The sequence below is a fragment of the Euprymna scolopes genome, chromosome 26 (assembly GCF_053919585.1).
Source record: "Euprymna scolopes isolate OS-2025 chromosome 26, ASM5391958v1, whole genome shotgun sequence".
NCBI lineage: Eukaryota > Metazoa > Mollusca > Cephalopoda > Sepiida > Sepiolidae > Euprymna > Euprymna scolopes.
In genome coordinates, this window is record NC_136507.1 from 69396698 (window position 1) to 69421714 (window position 25017).

Genomic DNA, 25017 nt, shown 5'->3' on the forward strand with positions numbered 1-25017 from the left:
GTTTTGTAGAAGATAAGTGTTATTTTTGTTTTTGACTTTACAGAACATGATTAAGTTTTGCAAAGGGAAAAGACAAAAACAATAACATCAATGTTTGGTGCATTTTAAGCCAGGAAGCCAGCATTTTCAAGCTGCCTGATCTGGTAGCACCAGATGCCGTAACAGGTATTACCACTTCAGGCCAAAGTGGACCTGAGAGCAATGGTAACTATGGGGCAACTTCACATTTCCATAGTCCCCAAATGGGGTCTCACTGTTGGATGTCTTTTAAAATCATACCCAGGACTATTCTCGTTTCTGAAAACAAAACAATTTAACTGGGAACAAAGTATAGTATCTGTTCTGATACTCGGTTTCATCTTTTTTGTTTTCTATCAATGAAGAAATCCTTCTAAGCTGAGACAATTTTAATTTTTGTCCCAGCCCAGAGTGCCACTTGTTTGAGAAGTTGGATTTTACCCCACATTAAAGATCGACCTTGTGTCTAATTTTGTCTTCATGAGGAGACAAGTAAATGGAGATACCATGTATGTAATGTTTGTTTTTTTGTTTTTTTACTTATTTATTTGTTTAGTCTGAAACGTTTTGTCAATAAAACTATGTATTTTTTTTAGTTTTATTTTATTATACAATACCTGTACAGTATAACAACCGTGTTATTGTCAGAATCGTCCGGACGGTTTATGGAAAACGTTAAAAGATGCCAAAGGAAAGTTTCATGATATTTTTTTTTTTTTTTTTTTTGCAAAAACACTAGCCATTTTTTTCAATGCGAATTATATTATTTCCATCAGTATAAAGCTAATTCAGTGAAAAATTAATTGAAAAATATAAGCAATATTCTTGGATAATTATTGGACAATGTTTACAAAACTTTTAGAAAATGAAAAATTTTAAATCAAGAAAAAAAAATTCATTGTAAGGTAAGTTTGACGATTTTTATATTTTTGGAATAACAAATAACTGATAGCAAACAACAGATGATTTAAAAAATTTAATGACCTTTAATGAATGTTTTTGTTCATATCAAGATAAATATTTAGGTTTTTAAAAATCAATGATAGCAAATTAAAATCAATGATAGCAAACAAATGTTTTCTTTATGACTTTAATATTAGGAATAAGCCGATCAGCATGTTGGCAACTTTTGGCATTTTCTGTAAATTGCTCGGACGATTCCGACGATAGCATAGTTCTTTATACCGCATAAGTAACTATTATGCTCAGAAACAAATATATATATATATATATATATATATATATATATATATATATATATATATATATATATATATACTAGCGATTCTAACCCGGCTATGCTTGGGCCCTATGTATTGTTTATAACTTTATGTGCATATGAATATATATATATATTAAAAAGTTAGAGTCATGTCAAGGTAACCTACATCTAAAATTTCAAGTGTTTAAACGCAAAATTGTCGGAGGAGTTGAGTAGAATGTGCAAAGGTCAACTCTGTAAACTTTGACCTCTTGGCAGCTAAATTTTCGCCCAAAACGGATTAAAAAGTTTGCTGCATGTCTGAATGTCTTTTATGTAAAATTTCAAATGTTTAGACCCAAAATTGGCTGAATAGTTTGCTGGAGACTGCAAAGGTCAAATCGTTTGAACTTTGACCCCTTGGCAGCCTAATTTTCGGCCAAAAACCGATTAAAAAGTTTGCTCTATGTCTGAATACACTTTATGTAAAATTTCAAATGTTTAGACCAAAAATTGGCTGAGTAATTTGGTAGAGACCGCAGAGGTCAAATTTTTTAAAACTTTGACCCCAATTTTAACCCCTTAGAACTTATTGTTTTGGGCTCAAATCAAATGAAAAAGTTTGACCCATGTCCAAAATACATCTAAATTTCAACTGTTAAAACCAAAAATTGGCCGAGGAGTTTGATAGAGTTTTTAAAAGTCAAATCGTTGAAATTTGACTCCTTGACAGCCAAATTTCTGGCCGAAAACCAATTAAAAAGATTTTCCCAAATCTTAATGCCTCTTATCTCGAGTCTGTGCATCGAAAATTGACAGAGTAGCTTGGTAGGGAAATGTACACACACACAAACAATTTCACTTTTATAGATATACTAGCATTTCAGCCTGGCGTTGGCCGGGTGTTTGGATGTGTCTGTTGAGCAAAAAAAAAAAAAAAAAAAAAAGTGGTAGTAGGAAGGCAGGCTCGAACCCGTACCACGAAGGAGGAAAAGAACGGGGGAAAAAACTGCCATCTATGCTGCTATGACCATCGCCAAACCGGAAGTGACATTTTTTTAAAATTAAGGCTAGACTATCGAGAGGATGCCTTTCAAAAATATCGGCGAAAAAAGCGACCCCCGTCCTGTAGAAAAGTTTCTAGTTGAAGGTGAAGATATTAATGTTTTCAGTCAATTTTTCGGTATTTGTCGTCTGAATGGTCGGACTTTAAAACGATACTGATCTTGGTAAAATCCATCGCCTCTGTCAAAAGTTTTAGGCAGACATGCAAACATACATTTATATATTGGTAACCCAAAGCGATTAAAAACCTTGCCCTATCTCTGAATACCCTTTATGTCAAATTTCAAATGTTTAGACCAGAAATTGTCTGAGTAATTTGGTAGAGACCGCAGTTCAATTTTTTTTAAACTTTGACCCCTATTATGACCCCTTAACATTTGTTTTGGGCTCAAATCAAGTTATTAAGTTAGATCCATGTCCAAGGAACCTATATCTAAAATTTCAAGTGTTTAGACTCAAAATTATCGGAGGAGTTTGGTAGAGTTCTCAAAGATCAAATCGTTGAACTTTGACCCCCTTAATCACCAAATTTCTGGCTGAAAACCGATCCCAAAGATTTTCTCAAATCTCAGTACCCTGTATATCAAATTTCGAGTCTGTAGACACAGTACTTGCATACGGAAATAGACACACACAGACAGACACTTTATATATATATATATATATATATATATAATTAACTACTCCCATTTCACCCAAATTATAAATGTGCATATTATTTTGCTTATGATTCAACCAGAAGTAAAAGTTTAAAAAAACTGATTTCAGACCAAAATGTGTCTTTTTGGGTGTTGTTTATTCTGGGGTGCTTCAAGTATAATTAATTGTTTTTGGGGTCCCCCCCCCAATTGTGTCATTACTGTGGCATTGTTACAGTTGTGTCGTTACTGTTGCATTTTTACAGTTGTGTAATTACTGTGGCATTTTTCCATGTGTTGTTTGAGAAGCTAGTTGCCGTAACACTTTCATAAGAGAATCAATATTGTCGATATGGGATCTTGCCTTCATCGACTTTTCGCTATGACCTCATTTTTCCAAAACCTTGACATGTCATTTAATTTGAAATGACACTTTCTTCCCACCAACCCTCTTCTCTTGCCTTCTATTTTCCCTTTTTCTTTTTATATATATTATATCAATTCTATAATAATATATAATATTATATAATAATATATATAAATGATATATATTATCATATCAATTCTCTAAGTTCTAGAGTAAGTTCATGGAATTTCTGCGATTACTGTTGACCAAAAGAAGAGTATACAGTGTGATGATGTATGGAAGGGAAACCTGGCCAGTGAGAGTTGAGGATATGTGTTGCATGATATGAGAATCATAAGAGTCTTAAAGGCAGGCTTCGATCTGTTGACCTCAGAGAAAGATTAAATCCGGGCAGTATAAGAGAGATGCGTGCAGACTTTGATAGTAAGGCCACATTGAAAGAATGGATGACAGTTCTTCGGTTACTAGATGTAGAACAGTTGAGGTAGCAAGTTCAGTTCAGAGGGTAAAACCAAGTAAAACAAAGTGATAAGAATGAACTTGAAAGAAAGAGGGATAAATAAAGACCTAGCCAGAGATAGGTTAGTTTGAAAATCAATTTCTGAAAGCTGTCCAATTCATGCCAGCATGCAAAACGGATGAAGGTAATTTTATCTTTATAATATCTAGGCTTTCTTCTGTTTCTCATATTTGCTGATTGGATATTGTTTATAATTTACAATTAAAATTCAATTCTTATTTTCATGATAAACTATTAGTTTTTATTTTGATTGTTTGATGTGCATATTTACTTTCTTGACACACAAAAATGCATCTACTGGAGAGAACCTGAATGCCTACAAGACACTGTCCTCAAGTGTCTAAGGTTTCTCTCTACAGGGGAGCTTGTCAGGACAATCTGGCATGATGATACTTTTACATATAAGTAACCCCTGACTAAATATACAAAATAACACAGTATTCGCTGCTCAAATAAGAGATCTTGAGTATAGCTAACACACAGTGGCTTATACGAGAAATGATGCACCTTCTTTAAGTGATGTTGCCTATAGTAACAACATTAAGCTGGATACTCAACCAGACTAGATGAATTCTTGTTATGGAATGCAGTAAGACCAAGAGATTACAAGAAAGATTTAATATAACATTAAAATGATTAATTGGGGAGAGGAAATTTAATATCCTTAACATCTTTTTAAACTCAATGTTTGAGAGGTAAAAGAGAACCTTAATGAAATATATGAATATCTATGTATCTCATGTAAAGATCAAGTGTTGGCCCCCAGGAAGGGGCCCCTTGATTTCTTAGAACTTCTATTGAAGTAAAAGGAAACAAAAAGAAAATATATATATATATATATATATATGAAATAAAAGTAAAATTAAAAATTTTTTTTCTAACTCTTTATTTATTTATTTATTCATCTATTTACTTATATGTATGCGTGTGGGGGGTGTTTGTTGTGTGTATATATATGTATATGTGTAATTGTATGTATTCATATGTATGTATGTATGTATATACATGTGTACATATTTATTTCATTTTTCTTCTCATTTCATTTGGTGTCTTTTAATAACTGTTGCTGATAATTTAATTCTTAATTAATAACTTGTACATTTCAGTTGACCTCTTTTTTGCTCTAAATTTTAGCGCCTTTTAACGACATCTTGTCTGGGTCATTTTGACATTGGTTTTTCTATTTTAAAATTAATTCAATCAACATTCAATTTTTTTTTCTTCTTCACTCATTTTTCTTAATTTAGTCTTGCCTCAGCAGTCAAGTTTGAAATTTCTCCCATTTTTTTATGCACATCTTATCTTTCTTTTATTAATATTATTGGAATTCATTCCTTTTTCCTTGTACATATTTGTGAATTATTCCACGGATTTCGGCCTTTTGAATTATTTTGGACCATCTTCCAATTACGCAATTCCCTTGGATTTTACTTGTGCAAATGGAAATTTAACCAACTTTCTTGGATTCTACAATTTTGGATTTTACCGTCATTGGATACTTTACCCTTTACCAGACTATCCATTCACGTGAAATCACTTTTTTCTTCCCCCTATTCCCTCTGCTTCACTTTTTGTTATCAGGTAAGATCTGTGACTTACTTGTAGTTTCATCAAATACTTTTGCAAGCAAAATCCGATCCCACATTTTGCTAAATCCTACCCTCTGATGAGAAGGAAAGTATTTCTTTGAAACTCTGCGGATTAAGGACTACCCACTTATTTAGTGTTTCCTTTTCAAATTAAATATGTTTTTAACTCTTTTTCAAAGTGTTTTTTTAACGTTTTATTAATTACTTGCTCTTATTTATATATATATATATATATATATATATATATATATATATATATATAATTATTTACTATATTTTACAACCGCGCAGTTTTTTAACTTTTACTTCTGGTTGAATTATAAACAAAATAATATGCACATTATATAATATGGGTGCAATGAGAGTAGTTAATTATATATATATACACTATAATTTACAATCACGAGAGATACAGTTGAACATTTACTCTTTTTAAATGCTTTTAACGTCAGTCAGAGTGATCTAGTCATTATATGACGATCTACGCATATGAGCTAAGTTGATCGACTTATTACAACTGAAAGTGCTCAACGATAAGAAACAACTTTCTTAAATGGGTTGACATAATTATTTACTATAATAATTAAATACCTACAGACACTAATGCTTCATCCTTTCGAGAATCATCAGTGCAGAGTGTCACGATTAACGCCAGTCGAGAGATTCGAACCCTGGCAACAGAAGTCATGTCTGGCTTCATTAGCTAGGACCTGAACAATTCGGCTACCAACAACCACGAGAGATACAGTTGAAATTAAACGTTTTTTCTTTTTAAATGCTTTTAACGTCAGTCAGAGTGATCTAGTTGTTATATGACGATTTACGCACATATATTATTTTTTAAATATAATTATCCACTGACACATGTTTCGTCATCTACGACTCATCAGAGTGGCTGAATCTAACGAGATTCGAAATAGGGACCGCCATGGTAAGAAGCGTAGCCTCTTACCACTAGGCTATCTCGCACGACTTAATGCATAGCATTTTTTTTATGTGGATATTGTTTTTGTTTTGCGATAATTTTTGAATGAATTCAATTATATATATGAATGTGCATTTTTACCTAAATGCGAGTTGGGAATGATTTTCCCGTTGATCAATTTTGGTACCCCAAAGGGGAGCGGCATATGTATTATTTTTAAAATATAATTATCAACTGACACGTATTTCGTCGTCTCCGACTCATCAGAGTGACTGATCTAGCGAGATTTGAAATCAATACTCCATGGTAAAAAAGCGTAATCCCTTACCACTATAGAAAAGTGAACTTTCACTTTATGTACTAAAAAATTTATCAAAAACAATTTTTTTTTTTTTTTTTTTAGGAATTCAAGATATGGTTCAGTACCTTTGAACTTTGTTTCGTTTCGGTTAACTTTGTTTTTTTGTATAACCTTTTCCTATGGTGTTACGTTATTTTCTTTGCCTTAAGACCAAAATGCTTTCTTTTGTAACATTTGTACATTAACAGACTTCGATGGATCGTGCCCTCCCCATTACAATAATAATAAAAAGAAATTGAAATTCTACATTTTTAGACAATTATTTTTTATTATCTTAAAATTTAGACTGGGTAATCAATTTTAAAAATTAAACATAATATGATCCCCTATTTCAGGGCCATTCTAGCATTTTAAAGCAGTTAACAAAATTTTTTACTACTAACCCTAAGTCTGAGTAGCTGTCAGTTAGAATTAGGTTCAGATTAAAAGACTATAATGATTGTTTAAAATAGCAATATGGACTGTGCTAAAACCGCCGTTTCATCAGCATATTATGACAGGTTACAAAAACTGCCAAAAGATGCTGAAATGCTTAGCTAATAAAATCGCAGCACCCGACAATTGACAGACGTGATAAAAATCTTGCAGAAAATTCAATAAATTTGTATTTAGAAAGGATTTTTAGTTAAATGTAATTTTTACGGTATCTTGTGTTTATTAAATTGTTAGGTGAAAGTACAGAATAGTTAACAAGCTCACCCCAACACCTGTAAAAAATGGTTTTCTAAATAATGTTATTTTGCACGGTTTGTAAACTGCATAAGTATAAATTTTCTTAAAGTTTCTAAAACATTTTCCATTAATGCTTCAGATTTTCTTTGTAACACAAATATTTTTTGTTGTTGAAAGTAACATACGGTGACTTCTTTAATTTTTGAACTATATGCTAACATTTCCGTTAAAAGAAATATAAAACAAAAGAATCTTCTTGGCAGTTTACATTTCCTGCTGGTCCACGAACAATGCTTCTTTTAGCTGGGAAACAGGTGTGCAGTTCTAACTACAACTTGGTTGTCTTCAAGTCCAACATAAACAAGTTCTTAATGAACCGCCCCTTTAATTAATCCAATCTGCCAAATTTCCATTAATAACAACTACTGCGATAATGCCCCATTGATTACTGCACACTCAATAAACCTTATCCTCGAGTGATCCCAGGGCCTTGATAAGTGGTGACTACTATGTAAAAAAAAATAAGATGCCAACAATAACGTGGTCAGTATTCTGCACAAGTACCAAATAATTTATTTGCCAAAAGTAATTTATTAGAATATTTTTAAAAAATAATTTATCGGAGAGAAAGAATAATTTGAAAAGAAAATTATTAAAGAGGATAAAATACATCACAAGTTCCTGCTGCTATCATTTTGTCGCCACAAAAATAAATTAAAAAAAAAGAAAAATGATAAAAATCGAGCAACTGTGAACAAATGCTATGCTGAAATTTTATTATAGACCCACTACGTTCTGAGTGTCGGCTCCAGTAATTTGGATTTACAGAATGGTTTGTACATTCGTGAATTTACCTATTTGGCAACTAATCAGTGTTATTGTAGACTGACCACTGGTCGGAAATTACTGTCGTTCCTCAAAGTATATATTTCTGAATTAAAGGAACTGGAGTTATTGATGATCTGTCTGGAACTGCAAACCGAAATATCTTTTTCGTCTCCTGACATTTTCCTTCAAAACGTGTTTCATCATTCATAGAATTAGGATCCTATGATATTATTCTGCAGAAAATTCTTGGTGCAAGTCCAGAATTCAACCTAATTAATAAATAAATAAAAATAGAAAAATCTTTATAATGTACATACTCGTCACAGAACGAAAATATCATATTGCAAAAACCACGTATTGATCAAGTAATTTGTTGTTGTTGTTGTTGTTGTTTTTTTTTAACTAAAAAAAAAATCAAATTTATGAAGTAAGAATGGTCTGTCTTGATCCGCCATATTTAATAAAGGGAGACAATTTGAACTATTGAAATTTTAAAATCAGCCTTATAATAGCTACGATATACTATCAATCGCTAAAAGTAGTAAAAAAAATTATTTTCTATATCAAAAAAAAAAAAATTACTTAATCAATTTATGTAATTTTTGGAATATGACATTTTTGTTCCATGACGGGTACGTACATCATAAAGATTTTCTGTATTTATCTCTCTCTTTTATTTATTTATTTTTTTTAATTAGGTTGAATTCTGGATAAGAACAAAATTCCCTTCCTAACGGTACTCAATAACTGTTTTATTATTCTAGATGCGGTCCCAGACTCAGCTAAATCGACCAAACTACTTGAATTACATGAAAGACGACAGAATAACAAGTGGCAAGCTGCCAATGTAAAGGGAGGTAATCAGAGAATAAAAAGAACGAGAAATGACAATCAAAGGGAGATCACCGGATATTTCAAATCGATCTTACCTCAACACCTGGTCGTTGTTCGAGCACCTCATACAGAGATGTCACCAGCTCATCGTTGTGTCGCAAAGTGTTTGCGTAAGTGTGCACCTCTGAATCCGACAATGCCTGAAAAATGAACAGAGAGAACTATATTTGAATTTGTAGCTGAACGACTCACAAATTTATACAATTAACCCAAAGATACGGTAGAACCCCGGGATACGGCATTAATCAGTTCCGTGTTGGGATCGTTATGTTAAATCGCCGTATGGCAGGATCTAGGATAAGTTTTATACAGCACATATTAAAAATTAGTAACAAAATACACTACAGTATATAATACACATGTATATAATCAAATAACAGTGTAAATAACACCATAAGGCGGCACAAATACCGTAGCCAGGGGGTGAAAAAAACATTGTATTTCACATCGTAACCTAAAAACAAACAACAAAAAAAAGTATGCCGGGGTTATTATTGTAGATGAAGACCCTAAGCTAGTTCACCAAAAAATAAAAATGCGATTTTACTTTCTCTTTTTTTTATGGGGAGCGGGGTGTACACTCAGATAAACGTGGGGTTAAAAATAAAAATTAGGAAAAAAATATTTTAAACTTTAAAGTGTGGGGGATTGCACGTAAGAATTTATTTCCATCCCACCACAGGAAAGTGTGACACAAGGTCAGAAATGTGGGAAAAATTATGCCAGCGCCCCAAAAGGAGGAGCAGTCTGGCCATTTAAAAATTGGCTGGGAGCCCCGTCGGCATTCCCCAGTAGGGACGCTTCAGGCAGTAAACAACAAACTATCCAAAAGGCAGGAGGCAGCAACCTGGGAGGGTGGACCTCCTAGAACTACCCAAAACCACACCCTCACCCCGACATATGGAAGATCATTCCCTACTTAAAATTGGTCAAGATTCTGTCAGACTGTGTTGAGGACGTATCATCGACTTGTATGAATATAACCTACTGAGGCAGTGCCATTCAATCAGATAGTGTTTGAACATGTTACCATTTTCTGGTTGTAGTTAAATCTTAGGTTTTGTTATTTTTTTTTTTTTTTTTTTCCATTTTGGACGGGTGGGGTTGGATGAGGTGTTACTTGTTACTATCCAGATTTAGCATTAAAGGCAAAGTTTATTTATTTGGTGCTTCTGCAGTATAACAGGATTTCAAACAAATGCAGTTCATGCAAAACAAGTCGAGCATGCAGGGTTCCCCTCCACAAATAAAAAATTTACTTTCATCATGACTAATGTTTGTGCAAAATTTCAAAAAACTCCAAGGCGTGGTTATTGAGAAAAGTGCGAACAAACGAACGATTTGGGGGCATTTTTACCCCTATAACGCCTTTTAGGGAGGCAACCAAATTTATCCCAGATAATCCGTTCTAGCAAAAAATTTACTTACACCATGACTAATGTTTGTGCAATTTTTTTTAAAAATCAAAGGCATGGTTATTGAGAAAAGTGCAAACAAATGAATGGACAAACAAGAGTGAATTACTAGGTCCAATCGCACCTCAAAAACTTACGCTTCATATCAGAATTAGCATAAATTTTAAAAATTACAAAAAAAAAAAATAATTACAAGCAAAAATAAAAATTATTGAATTATACTTTAATAAGATTTAATGTGGAACAGTTATTTATGACCAATTCAGTATGACAACCTGAATGATCTCCCTTGCTTTCAATTAAAATCTATCATTTTAAAATAGAAAACGTCGTACCGGTAGTATCTATGATTTCTTTGTGAAAAATAAATCTATATTTTCTACTACATCATTTTTCATAATTTTTTTAAAAGCTGTATTAATCTGGACATAAAACATAAGTACATAATTCGGGCCAAGATCAAAGTGTAGTATCTGTTCTGATGCTACACTTCATTTTTTTGTTCTCGGTTAGTGTAGGAGAGATCCTTCATGACTGAGGCAATTTTTACTTTTGTTCTTTTCTTCACATTAAAAAACGACTTAGGTGTCTGACTCTGCGCTCGGGGGGCGGGGAGACAAAGTCAATAGGAACATAAGTACCTAATATTATTTTTATTTGGAATACATTTATTTGCAATCCCATTATACTGAAAAAGCATTTTTTTTTTTTACCAGCAAGTTTTTCAAGCTATTTTTTTAGTTTCTTAGAAATCGTGGACCTGTGACATTTGTCGTGTTTTAGACATTTTGATTTCATTGCACATGCCCTTTATTATTTTAAAAAGCTATCCAGTAAGAACCATTTGGAACCAAAACTGGGGACGCAATGCTGATATGCAAAACTCTAAATTCCAAAATAATTTCTTTGGCATTTTTTTTTTTTAATTTTTATTTGATTTGATTTTGTTTATTGCAAAATTTTTCCGTGTTTGCAAGGAAGAATCTCATGTTTTGGGGGAAGAGATAATGGAGCCTCATGTACAAATTTATTAACTGAAGAAATCAAATCAAATAAGACAGCATCAATAGAATTCTGTCACTGCCACTGACGACATTTATTTTATTTGTTGGCACTGATTTATTTGAGCAGTCCTGAATTTCTGGCCTCAGAAAATTTAGATCACATATTTTTGTGCATAGTGTAATCTCAAATAACCAAATCTAATTTGAATTACTAGATGCTATTTTATCAATAGACTAGCAGGGGGGGGGGGTGACCTTGCCGGTCGTAAAATATGCTTAAATATATTTTAATTCATGCAAATTTTGTATTCATTATTACAGAGCAAATTCTCTATTGAATATATATATATATATAGTACGGATTTCAAAATTAAAAAAAAAAAAATGACTTGGGTGCCACCAGTTAGAATTGAAACCAACACATTTAGTGCTGCAGCCGCATTACCTCATTTAGCGTTCTAGCTAACCTGACAAATAGATAAGAAAGTTTTAAAATCAAACGACTTCGATATAAATTTGTGAATGTGTAAAACTAACAGGAAAATTTGCATTTCAACTTGCTGACATACAGGCTGTCCAAAAAGTCACTGAAGCGTTGAAAATTAATGATTTACTTTTCTTCTATTTCACATATTTTACAGATATTTTGGAAATTAATTATGGATAAGTATAGCATTGAACAACGTACGCAAGTTGTGAAATTGTTTTACCAAAATCAGGGATCAATTGTTTTGACTCAAACAGCTTATCGACGGCATTTTCATGTAAGAGATAGGCTAAGTCACAACACAATTCGAAACATTGTGGGCAAATTCGAAGACCAAGCAGCTGTACTTACCTACACCCATGCAAGAATTGAAGGAAAACATCAGGAACGAAATAAGGGAGTTAAATCGCAATTCAGAGATTCTGTAATCTGTCATGAATGTTTTGGAAAGAGCACAAATATGCAAAGCTGAAAATGGGCAACATTTAAAAGACTTATTTTTCATAAATAAAAATTGTTTGAATTTTGCATTTTTTTTTAATTTCCTAATGTCTAAGTCAGATTGTGTTAAAATTACAGGAAGATATCAAAAATAAAAAAATCTATTTAAGTTCAAAACCCTTCAAAGACTTTTTGGACACCCTGTATTTCTGTATGCGTTATTCATCTATCCAAAGATTTCACTCATATAAATGTAAATAAATTATCCTTGGTTTATGATTACTATTTCCTGTTAATTTCAGTGTTATGTGACCAATAGTTTAAGAGTTTATCAGTTAAACACACACATGCATGCATCTGTTTTATTTATACAGATTTAAAAACAAAAACAAAAAAAAAATCGGAACGAAACGTTTGTTATTACACATTTTATTATTTCATCAATTACATTAAGTTTTAAATGCATCTACACAAAAAGAATCAAACTGTTTTTTCTCGTCCATATTGTGTAGAAGTACAGTTATTTTTAAGTAAACTCACTAAAAACGTAATTACTTTAATAAATCAACTAAAATTATATTTAATTAAAGATATATTTTTTTAATTGTAACGTTGTTCGTTGAAAAGGGATTTTTAATATATACAAAAATATTCAATAAAATTATATTAAAGATACATTTTAAATTGTTTTTTGAAAAAAGGATTTTTTTTTTTTACTTTTTTGTAATAAATTTATTTCTGAAAAATTAAATTTGATTATCTGTTTTTTTTTTAACATGTTAATTCTGATTTATTAATTCTTTTATTTTGTTTCACTTGTCCAATATAATTTAGACTTAATTGTTTTTTGTTCTTTTTAAAAATCTGTTGATACAATAGAGCCTGGCAATTTCAACATAAGTCTGCTGAATATTGGTCTTCTGCAACTTAGTTCAGACCGATCAGTCTACTGTGAACCCTCACAAAATAGAAACTATTGATTCAGGCTTCATGTCTAGGATGATAGCACTTGACATATCAAAAGTTTGGCACAAAGGTTTGCTCTACAAGCTTGTCCACTATGGAATATCTGGCAATGTCTTTGCAATTATCAAATCCTTGCAGATTCTGTTTCTTCCAATCTGGAGCATGTGATTTGTTGCTTTTAATACCGCTAACACCAGGCTCCCATCTTTCACCACCAATGCTCAGATCCTTGTTTTGATCAGCTGGAATGAATGGCTGCCTCCCATCGCTTCCAATCCTCTCATAATGTTGCACATGATCCAACTGATACTCTTTAACTCTTTTGTTTGAGTGGAATCGCTGATCCATTATTAATTTTTTTTAAATTCCCGATGGGAGATGATGTATAGTGTTTGCTTGAGCAGAAGAGTAAAACCTCTGAAAGTTTCATTGCTTTGTGCCAACATTTTTTTAATTTTTAATAACAATCATGAAGAAGAAAACGAAGAAAAAAAAGATCTCATAGCATCAGACGGATGATGAAGCCAACCCTGATGTTCTTGCAAGAATTGTTCAGACAACCACAGCACTGAACAAACTAATATGATATAATAGAAACATCATGCTCGGCTCAAAAAACAGATTTTCTTTTATGAAAATCGCTCCAGACAAGGTATGAAGTCACTTGATATAAGGAGCTATTGCAAAAACAGGAGATGCGTATTGACCTTAGTCTGTAAAATACCAAAGGCTGTAAGTAGCAGGAAAACAGTGAGCAGGAAGGGAGTTCCACAACCTTGCAGTCTTTGGAAAGAATGTACAGAAAGATGTATTACAATGAGGTATTAAAACAGCAAATTGATAGAGACCACTAGACCAACAAGTTGGAACAAAGGAAACAGGGAATATATCAGACAATTCTGAGGATTGATGTGCTCTCTGCTCTGTAGGTATAAAAGTTATTAATGTTGTTTTAAAAATATTATCATTATAAAATCCTTTTAAGAAACTGAAGTTGAGCCCTATTTAATGAATTGAGAAAAAGCAGTCAGCTAGCCAATATGCATCATTCCAACTGCCTGTTGTTGAATACTCAGTCTGATAATTGATTATGACAGCCCACTTATATGGCTTCATAAGTACTTAATTCCCTATGCAGTTCTGGAAAGTTCACCCTCCCAGGTTTTGCCTTCTCCCTTCATAAGTACTTAATTCTCTTACATTCAAGCGCTAATTATCAGTGGCTGAGATGAAAGGCGCTAGCCTGCAAAACCAAGATTGACTGTGTTCGAATCTCCCGACCAGTAGTAATTATCACTTCCTACACTGATGATTGCATAAACATGGAACACTAGTATGTGTAGATATAAAAATTTCTTATTTATATAAAAATAGCATATGAACTAAAGGAAAGAAAGAAAGACAAACGGAGAAGTCATGCGTGAGGCAGAGTACAGCGGATCACTACTCAATACTGTCCACGCCAGACAGTTAAAGTTCTTCTGCCATTTAATGCGGGCAGACGGCTTGGAAAAAAGCTTGATGTTCGGAAAAAAGAGCAGAGAAAGACAACGAACAAAGTTCACTGACAATCTCAACAGGGTCACTGGAAACATAACTATAGATCTCGTAAGACTGAATGCAGAAGGGACTGGAGAGCTATGATCATCGATGTTTGTAATAACCAACCTGATACCTGAAGAAGAAGCATATGAACGAATCAAACTTGAATAAAATATACAGAAATAGATAAACCCTTATTTTATATGGTAGCTTTAAAGAATTCAGTGATTATTATTCCTTCATATTATTCTATAGACTTTTAATGGTATCGTCCACTCTCTCTTCAAACAGAGGCGGCATTTTTTAAATTTTTTTTTTTTTTTTATCGTTGTCAGCAAATCAATATTTGTGAAGTTAGAGCAACGAGAACACCTCATCTTAGATCTCTGGTCAAACAGTTTTCTGTCTCGGAGTCGAATTGATTTGCAAATATGGACAAGTGATGTTGAACAAATGCAAACGTCCCAACGTCGTCATCGTGGTGGTAGTAACCACTTTGAAGCATCAAGTCGATAGAAATAAAGACCGATACACTGATATGAATAATGCAGATTGATTTCGGTCATTTTATCCGAATTTATCTGGACTTATTGTACCAGGTTAGAGATAATAAATTATGGAGATGCACGCATAAATGTTTCATAAAAATCATATTTTTGTCTATGGGTATTGCAGAGGGAAATGGTGGTTGGATTGTTTATCTCCATCCCACAGTAGGATGATGTGACACAAGGGCTGGAAAGTGGCATTTGAAAATGCTAACACTCTAGCGGAAGAGCACTCTGGCCTGCAAAAAATGCCTGGGCAGCCCTGTTGGCATTTTCTGATAAGAGCGCCTCAGGCTATTAGCAATAAACTAACCGCTTCTCAAAAGGAGAAGGCAAATCCTGGGAGGATGGACCTCTTAGAACTGCACAGAACCATACTGCAGTCAATAAGCACTTCAACAATGGCCTAGGCTCAATGTTTATCTTTCTTCCCACGGTAGGAAGATGTGATGCAAGTGTCGAAAAGTGGGATTGAAGGGCTAGTGCCATAAAGGAAGAGCACTGGTTTGTAAAAATCGCCTGGGCAGCCCTGTCGACATTCCTTGTTGGATCATTTTATGCCAAAACAGTACATATTTTTCATGTTATTCAAATTATTCAGATTACTATTCTCATCTTACATATTATTCTCACCATGTTTCAGCTGATGAAACATCCGACCTTCTTTAAGGGGGTTGAACTCTGGAATCAGTGAAGAATTTCAAAAAGAACTACTTATTTAACCGACAGGGGTCGCTTGCTCTTGTTTGGTCATCCATAACTGGATAGAATATACTCTGATGAACTCGTAGCATTTGTGTCCCCACTCTCTGAGAAAATACTTGCAACTAGCTAAACAAGCAGCAAAATCCCACCCTTTTCTGTTGAGACCACTAGATGTGGGAAAACCGTTTACTCTAATAGTTTCTTCCCTCAAACTTCTGGATTTCGGAATTCCCTCTCTGTTTCCTGCTTCCCTAACTGTACTAATCTGCAGAAGTTTAAATGTAATGCAAACAGACATCTCTCTGCTCAACTCCCCACAAATGCTCTAAACATGATTCCAAATAGTAGCCTCTTACGTCCAAACAGAAATAAGCCTTGTTTGCGGTGAAAATAAATAAAAACTCTTAAATAATTCGCAATTGTATTCTTAGCAGTGCCTCTAGCAAGGATTGAATCATCAACCTCCAGAAGATTATCATTTAGAACTGATTGTGACTTAGCAGTTTTATCAACGTGCTACAGGGTCCGCCTTTTTCAACACTTGTCTTATCATTTGTCCTTCCTTCATACAAAACATCTATGGTCTTCAAAGTTTTAGTATTACATACTCTATAAAAAAATTAAAAAGAAAAATTTAAAAAAAAGGGAGGAGGGGCACAAGTGCATTTTAATTCGCCGGAAGTAGTTTCTTTTTTTTTTTTTTTTATTGTTGTTTTCATTTTCAGAAGAATTATGCTAGCATAAAGAGAAGACAATCCAAAATGAATGCTTAAGAAAAAAAAAAAAAAATGGTGCTTCTATAGCGTGATTCTTACTCCCATTTTCTGTTCCCACCTCAGCAAATACGATTTCAAAATAAAGAAAAAACAAACTAAACAAAAAAAATAAATAATAAATAATGTAATATTCCCCTTGCAAGTCGATTTGATCATTTTCACTTATAAAACATTAAACTTTAAAATGTGAAGAAACATAAGCACATATGTTAGGTATTTTTACATACACAAACGAGACACAGCAAGATTAATCTCTATCATTAAATGCAAAGTAGAAGCAGGTTCAACAATACATTCTGATGAATAAACATATATTACAGACAACTAGAAATTCAGCCCGACTTTGCTCGGTCCCTATGTACTGTTCATAACTTTATGTGCATATGTATATATATATTAAAAAGTTTGACTCGTGTCCAGGTAAACTACATCTAAAATTTAAAGGGTTTAGACCCAAAATTGGCGAAGGAGTTTGGTAGAGTCTGCAAAAGTCAACTCTTTCAACTTTGACCTCTTGGCAGCCAAATTTTCGCCCAAAAGTTGACTAAAAAGCTTGCTGTATGTCTGAATATCCTTTATGTAAAATTTCAAATGTTTAAATCCAAAATTGCCTAAATAGTTTGCTAGAGACCGCAAAGGTCAAATTATTTGACCCCTTGGCAGCCAAATTGTCGGCTAATAACCGATTAAAAAGCTTGCCCCATGTCTGATTACACTTTATGTAAAATTTCAAATGTTTAGACCAAAAATTGGCTGAATAATTTGGTAGAGATCGCAGAGGTAAAAAAAATTGTAAACTTTGATCCCAATTTTTTACCTTTTAACATTTATTGTTTTGGGCTTAAATCAAATTAAAAAGTTTGATCCATGTCCAAATAACCTACATCTAAAATTTCACTGTTTAAACCCAAAATTGGGAGAGGAGTTTGGTAAAGTTTTCAAAAGTCAGATCGTTGAACTTTGATCCCTTGACAGTCAAATTTCTGGGCAAAAACCGATCAAAAAGATTTTCTCAAATCTCAATACCTCTTATGTCAAGTCTTGAGTCTGTAGACTGAAAATTGACAGAGTAGTTTGGTATGGAAATGCACACAGAGACAATTTCACTTTTATTGATATATAGATTCCATCAAGCTGGGTACATCACAAAACTGTCAATCACCAGGAACACTATGTAGATCCAAATACAGGTGCGTACACGCAACAAATTGAGAAGACTTAGATAGCAAGATCAAGATTTTGAAGAAAAAGTCAGTTCCACAGCATTTACTCCAGTCGTACTTGGATGAACACTACTGGCGTGTTTTTAAAAGAAAACAAGACCACTTTGTGACGATCAAGTTAGCTCTTGTGAATTTTGACAAGGGTCACATTGAGTGCATGTCATAATAACCTAAATCTGCAAAACACAATAATTTCCAAGGTTGAACCAACAATGCCTGACATGTGAGGTCAACCAGTGAAGACAAACAAAAGGTATTTGACATCACATTTCTCAAGCTGAGAAAACAAAGGTCTTCAAATCAGTCTATCAGAGGTCGCCAATAATGCAGGTCTGCTGTACGTTGTACAAGGCAGTTGGCCAATAAATTAGAAAACGTTGGTATTCTAAATGAGAAATGTTACCTTGATGTCAACATGTCACTCATTAAAGTTAATTAAATAACTAAATAAATAGCGAAGCGAACGTTAGTCTCTTTCTCCTGAGTCAATTCTCTCAAAAATAAAACCTTTCAAATATTCTCAGCAAACGTCTCCTTGTGTCTCTTCTGCATGTAAAGAAGGTTATTGTATAGCAACCACTAAACGAAACTTTGGTGATGAAAAGAAGTGAAAGTTATGTATAGAATAAGTGAGAATATAGACATTTTTTTTATTTTGTATTCAATTTTCACCTCAAACAAGGCACAGTGCCACTTTGAAGTATCAGGGACATTATGAAGGGAGATGAGCAGCAAGATGTTCCCATTCACTTAAACAGAATCCCGGAAGGTCGTTCCAAAGTCTAGAAGTTCTGAGGAAGAAACTATTTGTATCAGAAGTCTTTGTCTAACGCAAAGCAACAAAACTTTTTGGCTAAAACGTCAAACAGAGGTTCGCTAGTCACACGTTGAGTCGAGTAGAGTTCCTTGTTCACAACACGAGATACACGTCGACATTCTCTATTCGCATGTCTTAACCGCTTCTTTCAACCCTCTCAGCGACTCGTCTTTTATAATGTTTCAGGCACACCTAATTTGCATGTACCACACGAGATTGCTAGAGATCTATGGGTGACCGGAGGCTTTAAAAGACAACAGCCGCCATCTAGGGCCTTTTTTTTTCTTTGTCTTTCGGCCTGCTACCGAGAGATTCTCGCGTGTTTCTGAGGTAGGTCCTCTTTATGTCTATCACACTATTGGAGTAGAAGGCTTTCTTACACCTAGGTATCTCTACTGTGTAGGGGTGGGATTCAGTTGCTTGTTGGGTTTGTCGGAGGTATTTATGTCGAGGGGGTACAAGTGCTTACAGTTCGTCAGAGCATTCGCCATTAAAATACTTGTAGAACAGGCAGAGGGATGCAACATTTCGTCGATGGGACAGAGGCTGAAGCCTAGATGACAGTTCAGGACCTATCAGGTTGGCGACTCTCTTTTGAACCCTGTCCAGGAGTGAGAGACTAGTAGCAGATGCACCAGCCCAAATGTGACAACAATAGTCCATACATGGGCGAATGCTGGCCTTATAGAGGTACAGGATACTTTCAGGTGTAAGTAGGTTTCTAGCATGGTAGAGAGAGCCCATCTTGCTTTTCTATTGAGACTATAGCATAGTCTACAAGATGTTAAGATGAAAAGGATGAAAAACAGATTTTTAAAAAGATAAAAGATGAAACTAGAAGGAAAAAGATGAAAAAAGATGAAAAAAAGATGAAAAAAGGAGACACAGATGAAAATGACATAATATAAATTGCATAATTTAAATGCGTCCCTTCCAAAAGGTTATTGCTGTCTCCCAAGAATTCTATGGCATAATCAAATTGATATGGTTTTTGTTAGATCACCAAAGTTAAGTCTGATGAGTACCAATACTATCGCCACATCTGGACTGGTGAATCTACCATTAGTTTCTCTCTCTTCGACAGAGTACACAAAAAGAGTGTCAAATCTAATAGGTCTTGCACTGTCGGCCAAGCTCCAAGGTGGTTACCACTTATCAAGGCCCGGAAGCCACTCAGGGATAAGGGTTATTGCGTGTACAGTACGTTAGTATTGGAGATTTGATAAAGTGTCTTACTTAAGGGGGCGGTTCATCAGGAATTTGTTTATATTGGACTTGAAGACATCCAGGTTGTAGTCAAATGGAACAGAGTTCCATAGGTATGCAGTTGTAAGAAAGAAACTTTGTTCATGGAATCTATGTTTTGGTTTTGGCACAGATAAAGAGTGGGGAAATATTTTGGCAGTGGTTTCAGCTAGATGGGTGTTTTTCATGAAAGATTGGTGAGGGGGGGCAGAGATTGGAGCTCAGATGAGCACTTGCCATGGAAGTAACAATAAAACAAAGATAGGCTCGCAACGTCTCTCCTGTGGGAGAGAGGTTGCAGGGAAGAGAAAAGGGCATCCCCCACTAAGCCACGAAGCCCACCCTGTACTCTGTCAAGACAAGATAGGCTGTTTTTAGCAGCTCCTGCCCAGATGTGGCAGCAGTACTCCATCTTTGGACGTACTTGGCTTTTATATAGATAGAGAATTGCATCAGCAGTGAAATATTGCAGGAGAAGGATCCTACCATTTTTCCAGCGACCTTGGCAGCTGACGATGTACTTCTCTGACTGTACTAACCTGTAGAAGTTTAAATGTAATGTGAACAGACATCTTGCTGCTAAACTCTTTAATTAGTGTCCTTATACACATGGTCCCAAATAATAGCTTCTTATATCCAAGTAGCAGTATACCTTGTTTGGGGGTGAAAAAGCACGCACAAAAAAAAAAAAAAACATAAAAATAGATGACTGTTTGAGAATGGAGGTGTTGTAAGGCCATGATGACATACTTAGAAAAATTGCAAAATCTTCATAAAAATCGTCTAGCCCTAATCAGCATATACATGTAACCAGAGACTGCTTTTGAATTTAATATTCCCTAGAAACTTCCTACAGAGAAGGACATTGGCTAAATCCACCCAGCATGAGTACCACACCAGAGAGGCTTTCACTTAACACTTATCTAAAAATACCACTTGCTTTACAAGTGATGTGAAATCTCGAAAAAAGATTGAAAAATGGCTGACAAATGTTTACTATCGTGACTCTTACTATCGAATAAAAACTTTTTAGTTCAAATTAAAGTTTAAAAGGCAAAAAAAGTTTATCATTAACTTGTGCTCATAAAACAAAAAACATTTTCTCATGCACCTCTGTCGTACTAAAGAACTATATTGTTCTTACTTGAATTGCGGTGTTAAAAAATAAGGAAACCATGGATAGAACCTGGATAAAATCTTTCTTTGTTTTTTACAACTCAGGAGGAATAAAACAAATTTTAAACTAATATATGATGTTTTTAGAAGCAGCGAACTTTAAATTGACAACTCTGCTTTCTTTAATTGCAAATTTGGCAACTATTGGTTATTTTTAGTTCAGCTTGGTTTGGCAATTCATCATGAAGAGACTGACACCCAAGCAGCATTTGCAAATTGTGCAAATTTATTTTATTTACATTTGACAAATGGGGGGGTGACGACCGTCTAGTGGTTAACAACATGCACTGACGACCTGGTTGTTTCAAGTTCGAATCCAGTTTGTTCCACAAAAATCACTTTCACTTAGGATGTTGACAACCTTCATATAGTATCTTCCATAAGTACCTGAAAGAATTGATTAGAAATTATCGGGGAAACCAATGCCAACAATACAATCTTTAATGATTTGATGAACGAATAATTTACAATTCATACCCAAGTAGCGTTTGCCAATTATGCAAATTTATTTTCATTTAAATTTAATGAATAAATGATTTCACGAAATGTACCTGTCAACTGGCCACCTCGTTTGTGCAATTTAACCCCCCCCCCCATTAGATTATTTTATTTGTGGATATGTCAATTCCCATGTCTACGCTGATAAACCAGAGACAATAGACCACTTGGAAAATAACATTCGATACATTATTGCCGAGATACAGCCTAATTTAATGTGTAGATTTTGTGAAAACTGAACCTCTAGATTATACTGCATACACGCGAGCCGCGGGCCATATTGTATTTAAATTATAAATGCCAAAAGTTAATCTTTGGAATAAACCACATATTTGTATAATAAAAATATTTTTCTGTGATTTATTTTAATTTAAAGTTCACCCATTCTTAAAAAACAAAAAACAAAAAAAAAAAAAAACTTATAATAAATCTAATTTATTTGTTTATTTCTTGTTTGCGATACTTTTTGAACGAATTCAATTATTTATACAAAAGAGCATTTTTGCCTTAATGCTAGTTGGAAATAATTTTCCCTTCACTAATCTCATTCCCCTAGATGGAGAGTGACATATTTTTAGATTAATATAATAATATATACTAGCAGGACCTGTGGAAATTCCACAGGGGACTCATTCATATGTAATATATTGATGTTGGCATTCTGTAGATGTTCAGTGTAAATGGAGACGCTCTGATATTATCGTAGCTTTTTTGTTAAAACTGCAAAAGTATTTATCTAAGCTAGCACGAACGCCCAGCAAAGCCCGGTCGTAAAATACGCTTAAATATGATATTTTTATTCTTGCAGATTTCGTATATATTATTATAGAGTTAATGTTCTATCGATTTTTAAATATTATAAAGTTGCGATTTCAAAAATAAAAAAATATATCCATGTGTCTTGGGTGCATTAGCTTGAACCGAAACCGAAATTTATGATATATATATATATATATATATATACACACACACATACATAACTTGAGTTCTTCCAGTGATAATCGAAACCAAAACTTATGAAGAATTCTTGATAAAATTATTTATAAAAAAAAATATATGACTTAAGTGCCATCAGCTATAATAGAAACCGAAACCAAAACTTATAAAGAATTCTTGATAAAGTTATTTATGACAAGAAATGAAAATACATTACAATTAAACAACCCGGATGTAAGCGTGAAACAGAAAATAACACACACTATTGTATTAATATATAGATGATAATAACATAATTATTCATCTGCTCCTTTGTTGTAGTAGTAGTAGTAGTAGTAGTAGTAGTAGTAGTAGTAGTAGCAGCAGCAAATAATCTTGTACAGGAGCGTTGGAGAGAATGTAGAGTTCACTAAGGTTTAGTAGAATTAGACTTTCTTCTGCTAGTCTGAAGAAAAATAAAATAAAACGTAAATCAGCTTAATCACTGATTTCCAAACGCTACACACATCCTCCCCATACAGATATGTTTTGAGGGGAGCATGCTTGAGCGTTGGTGGGGAGACTATAAACCCATATTTCAATGTTTTCAACACAAAACATAGTAATGTTCTGGACTATTGGGGGGGGGGAGTATGAAAACAGTCCAATTGAAAAAAAAAATAAAAACACCTAAATCTCCTAATTAAACGCACACAACCTACCTCCATCCGCAGGTGCCCCCGAAAACAGGAGATGCTGGAGCGTTGGAGGAGACTCATTACTTGCTTTCTGATAAATAACACTAGCCCAGTTTGCTGACATGAAAACAATTTAAAAATGAAAAAGAAAAGTAAAAATCACCCGTTTTGAAATATATTCGCCAAACTACACATTTCTGTCCTATATACACACATGTTCCTAGTTACTTGCTTCCCCACAAGAGCAAAGTTTGACACAGAATTGTTTCTTTTAAAGTAGGGGAAAATACAGCCCCAAAATGGAGCACTCTGTATTGGAACAAAAAGTAAAATTGCCTAAGTCTAGAAGGATTTCTCCACTGACTGAGGACAGAATAGACTAAGTGTAGCATCAGAACAGATACTACACTTTGTTATATTTATTTGCATCAATATAAAGAATTTTTTTTACATTAACAACAAATTAGGCACAAGGCCATTCAAATATGTGTGGGGGGAGGATGAGTGCTGTTGGTTATATTTGGTCACAAATATGAACAAATGTCTATTATACTCTTCACTAGAGTCACCACAGTACCACATTCACACTGGAGGGGGGGGGCATCCAACTTAAGATATGTGCAAAAATTGATTTAAACTTTTATTGTTTATAAATATACATATATACAGGGACAGATACTACACTTTATTGCTAACTAAAAAGCCAAGTATTATTAAGATGTCGACAATGATTATATATATATATATATATATATATATATATATTAATATTATCAACTATAATAAAATAATATCAATAACAAATTATATATGTATACATAAATAATGATAAAATAATGAAAAAATATTATCAATAATAAATTATATAATATATACATATATAATTTATATGAAAATAATGATATAAATAATAATAAAATAATATCATCAACAATGATATCGATGATAAAATGACAAAATAATATCAAAAATGATATCAATAATAAAATATCAAGAATGAAAAAATATCAACAAGAAAATATTATCATCAGGAAAAAGATTATCAGCATCAATACTACTACTACTACTACTAATACCAATACTAATAATAATTTTATAAACAAAGTCGGTTACAGAGTCTCTCTTTGCAACAGCTTATTTAAGATTTAAAATTTAAATTTACTAACCTCAGACATTGTATACCAGTAGAAATAAAAAAAGGAAGGTTTTTCCGTCTAATTATTTGTTTTGTTTTCCTGGTTGTTCCTTTTTGGGTTGGGATCCCCCTAATTATCTCGGGGGGAAGACTTGGTGGGACGATGAAACTTTACTACTACTACTATTACTACTAGTATTATTAATGCCACTTAAAGCAGAAAGAACGAACACACGCACTCATCATCATCATTATCATCATCATCATCACTCACTCACTCACACAAGTCATTTATTGATTAGAGATTAAAAAACAAACAAACAAATAAAAAATAGACTTTCAACAAAT

At 33.5% G+C, this 25017-nt stretch overlaps 1 protein-coding gene across 3 annotated transcripts in view; it reads right to left on the minus strand.

The window, feature by feature from the left end:
* Window positions 1-25017, minus strand: part of LOC145248143 (hyccin-like) — a 710814-nt gene that overhangs the window by 629943 nt on the left and 55854 nt on the right. For all 3 annotated transcript variants that reach the window (XM_080109963.1, XM_080109964.1, XM_080109962.1), the window contains exon 3: window positions 9114-9218. In XM_080109963.1, the coding sequence (XP_079966089.1) occupies window positions 9114-9218 (105 nt within the window). The remainder of the gene's footprint in view (window positions 1-9113; window positions 9219-25017) is intronic.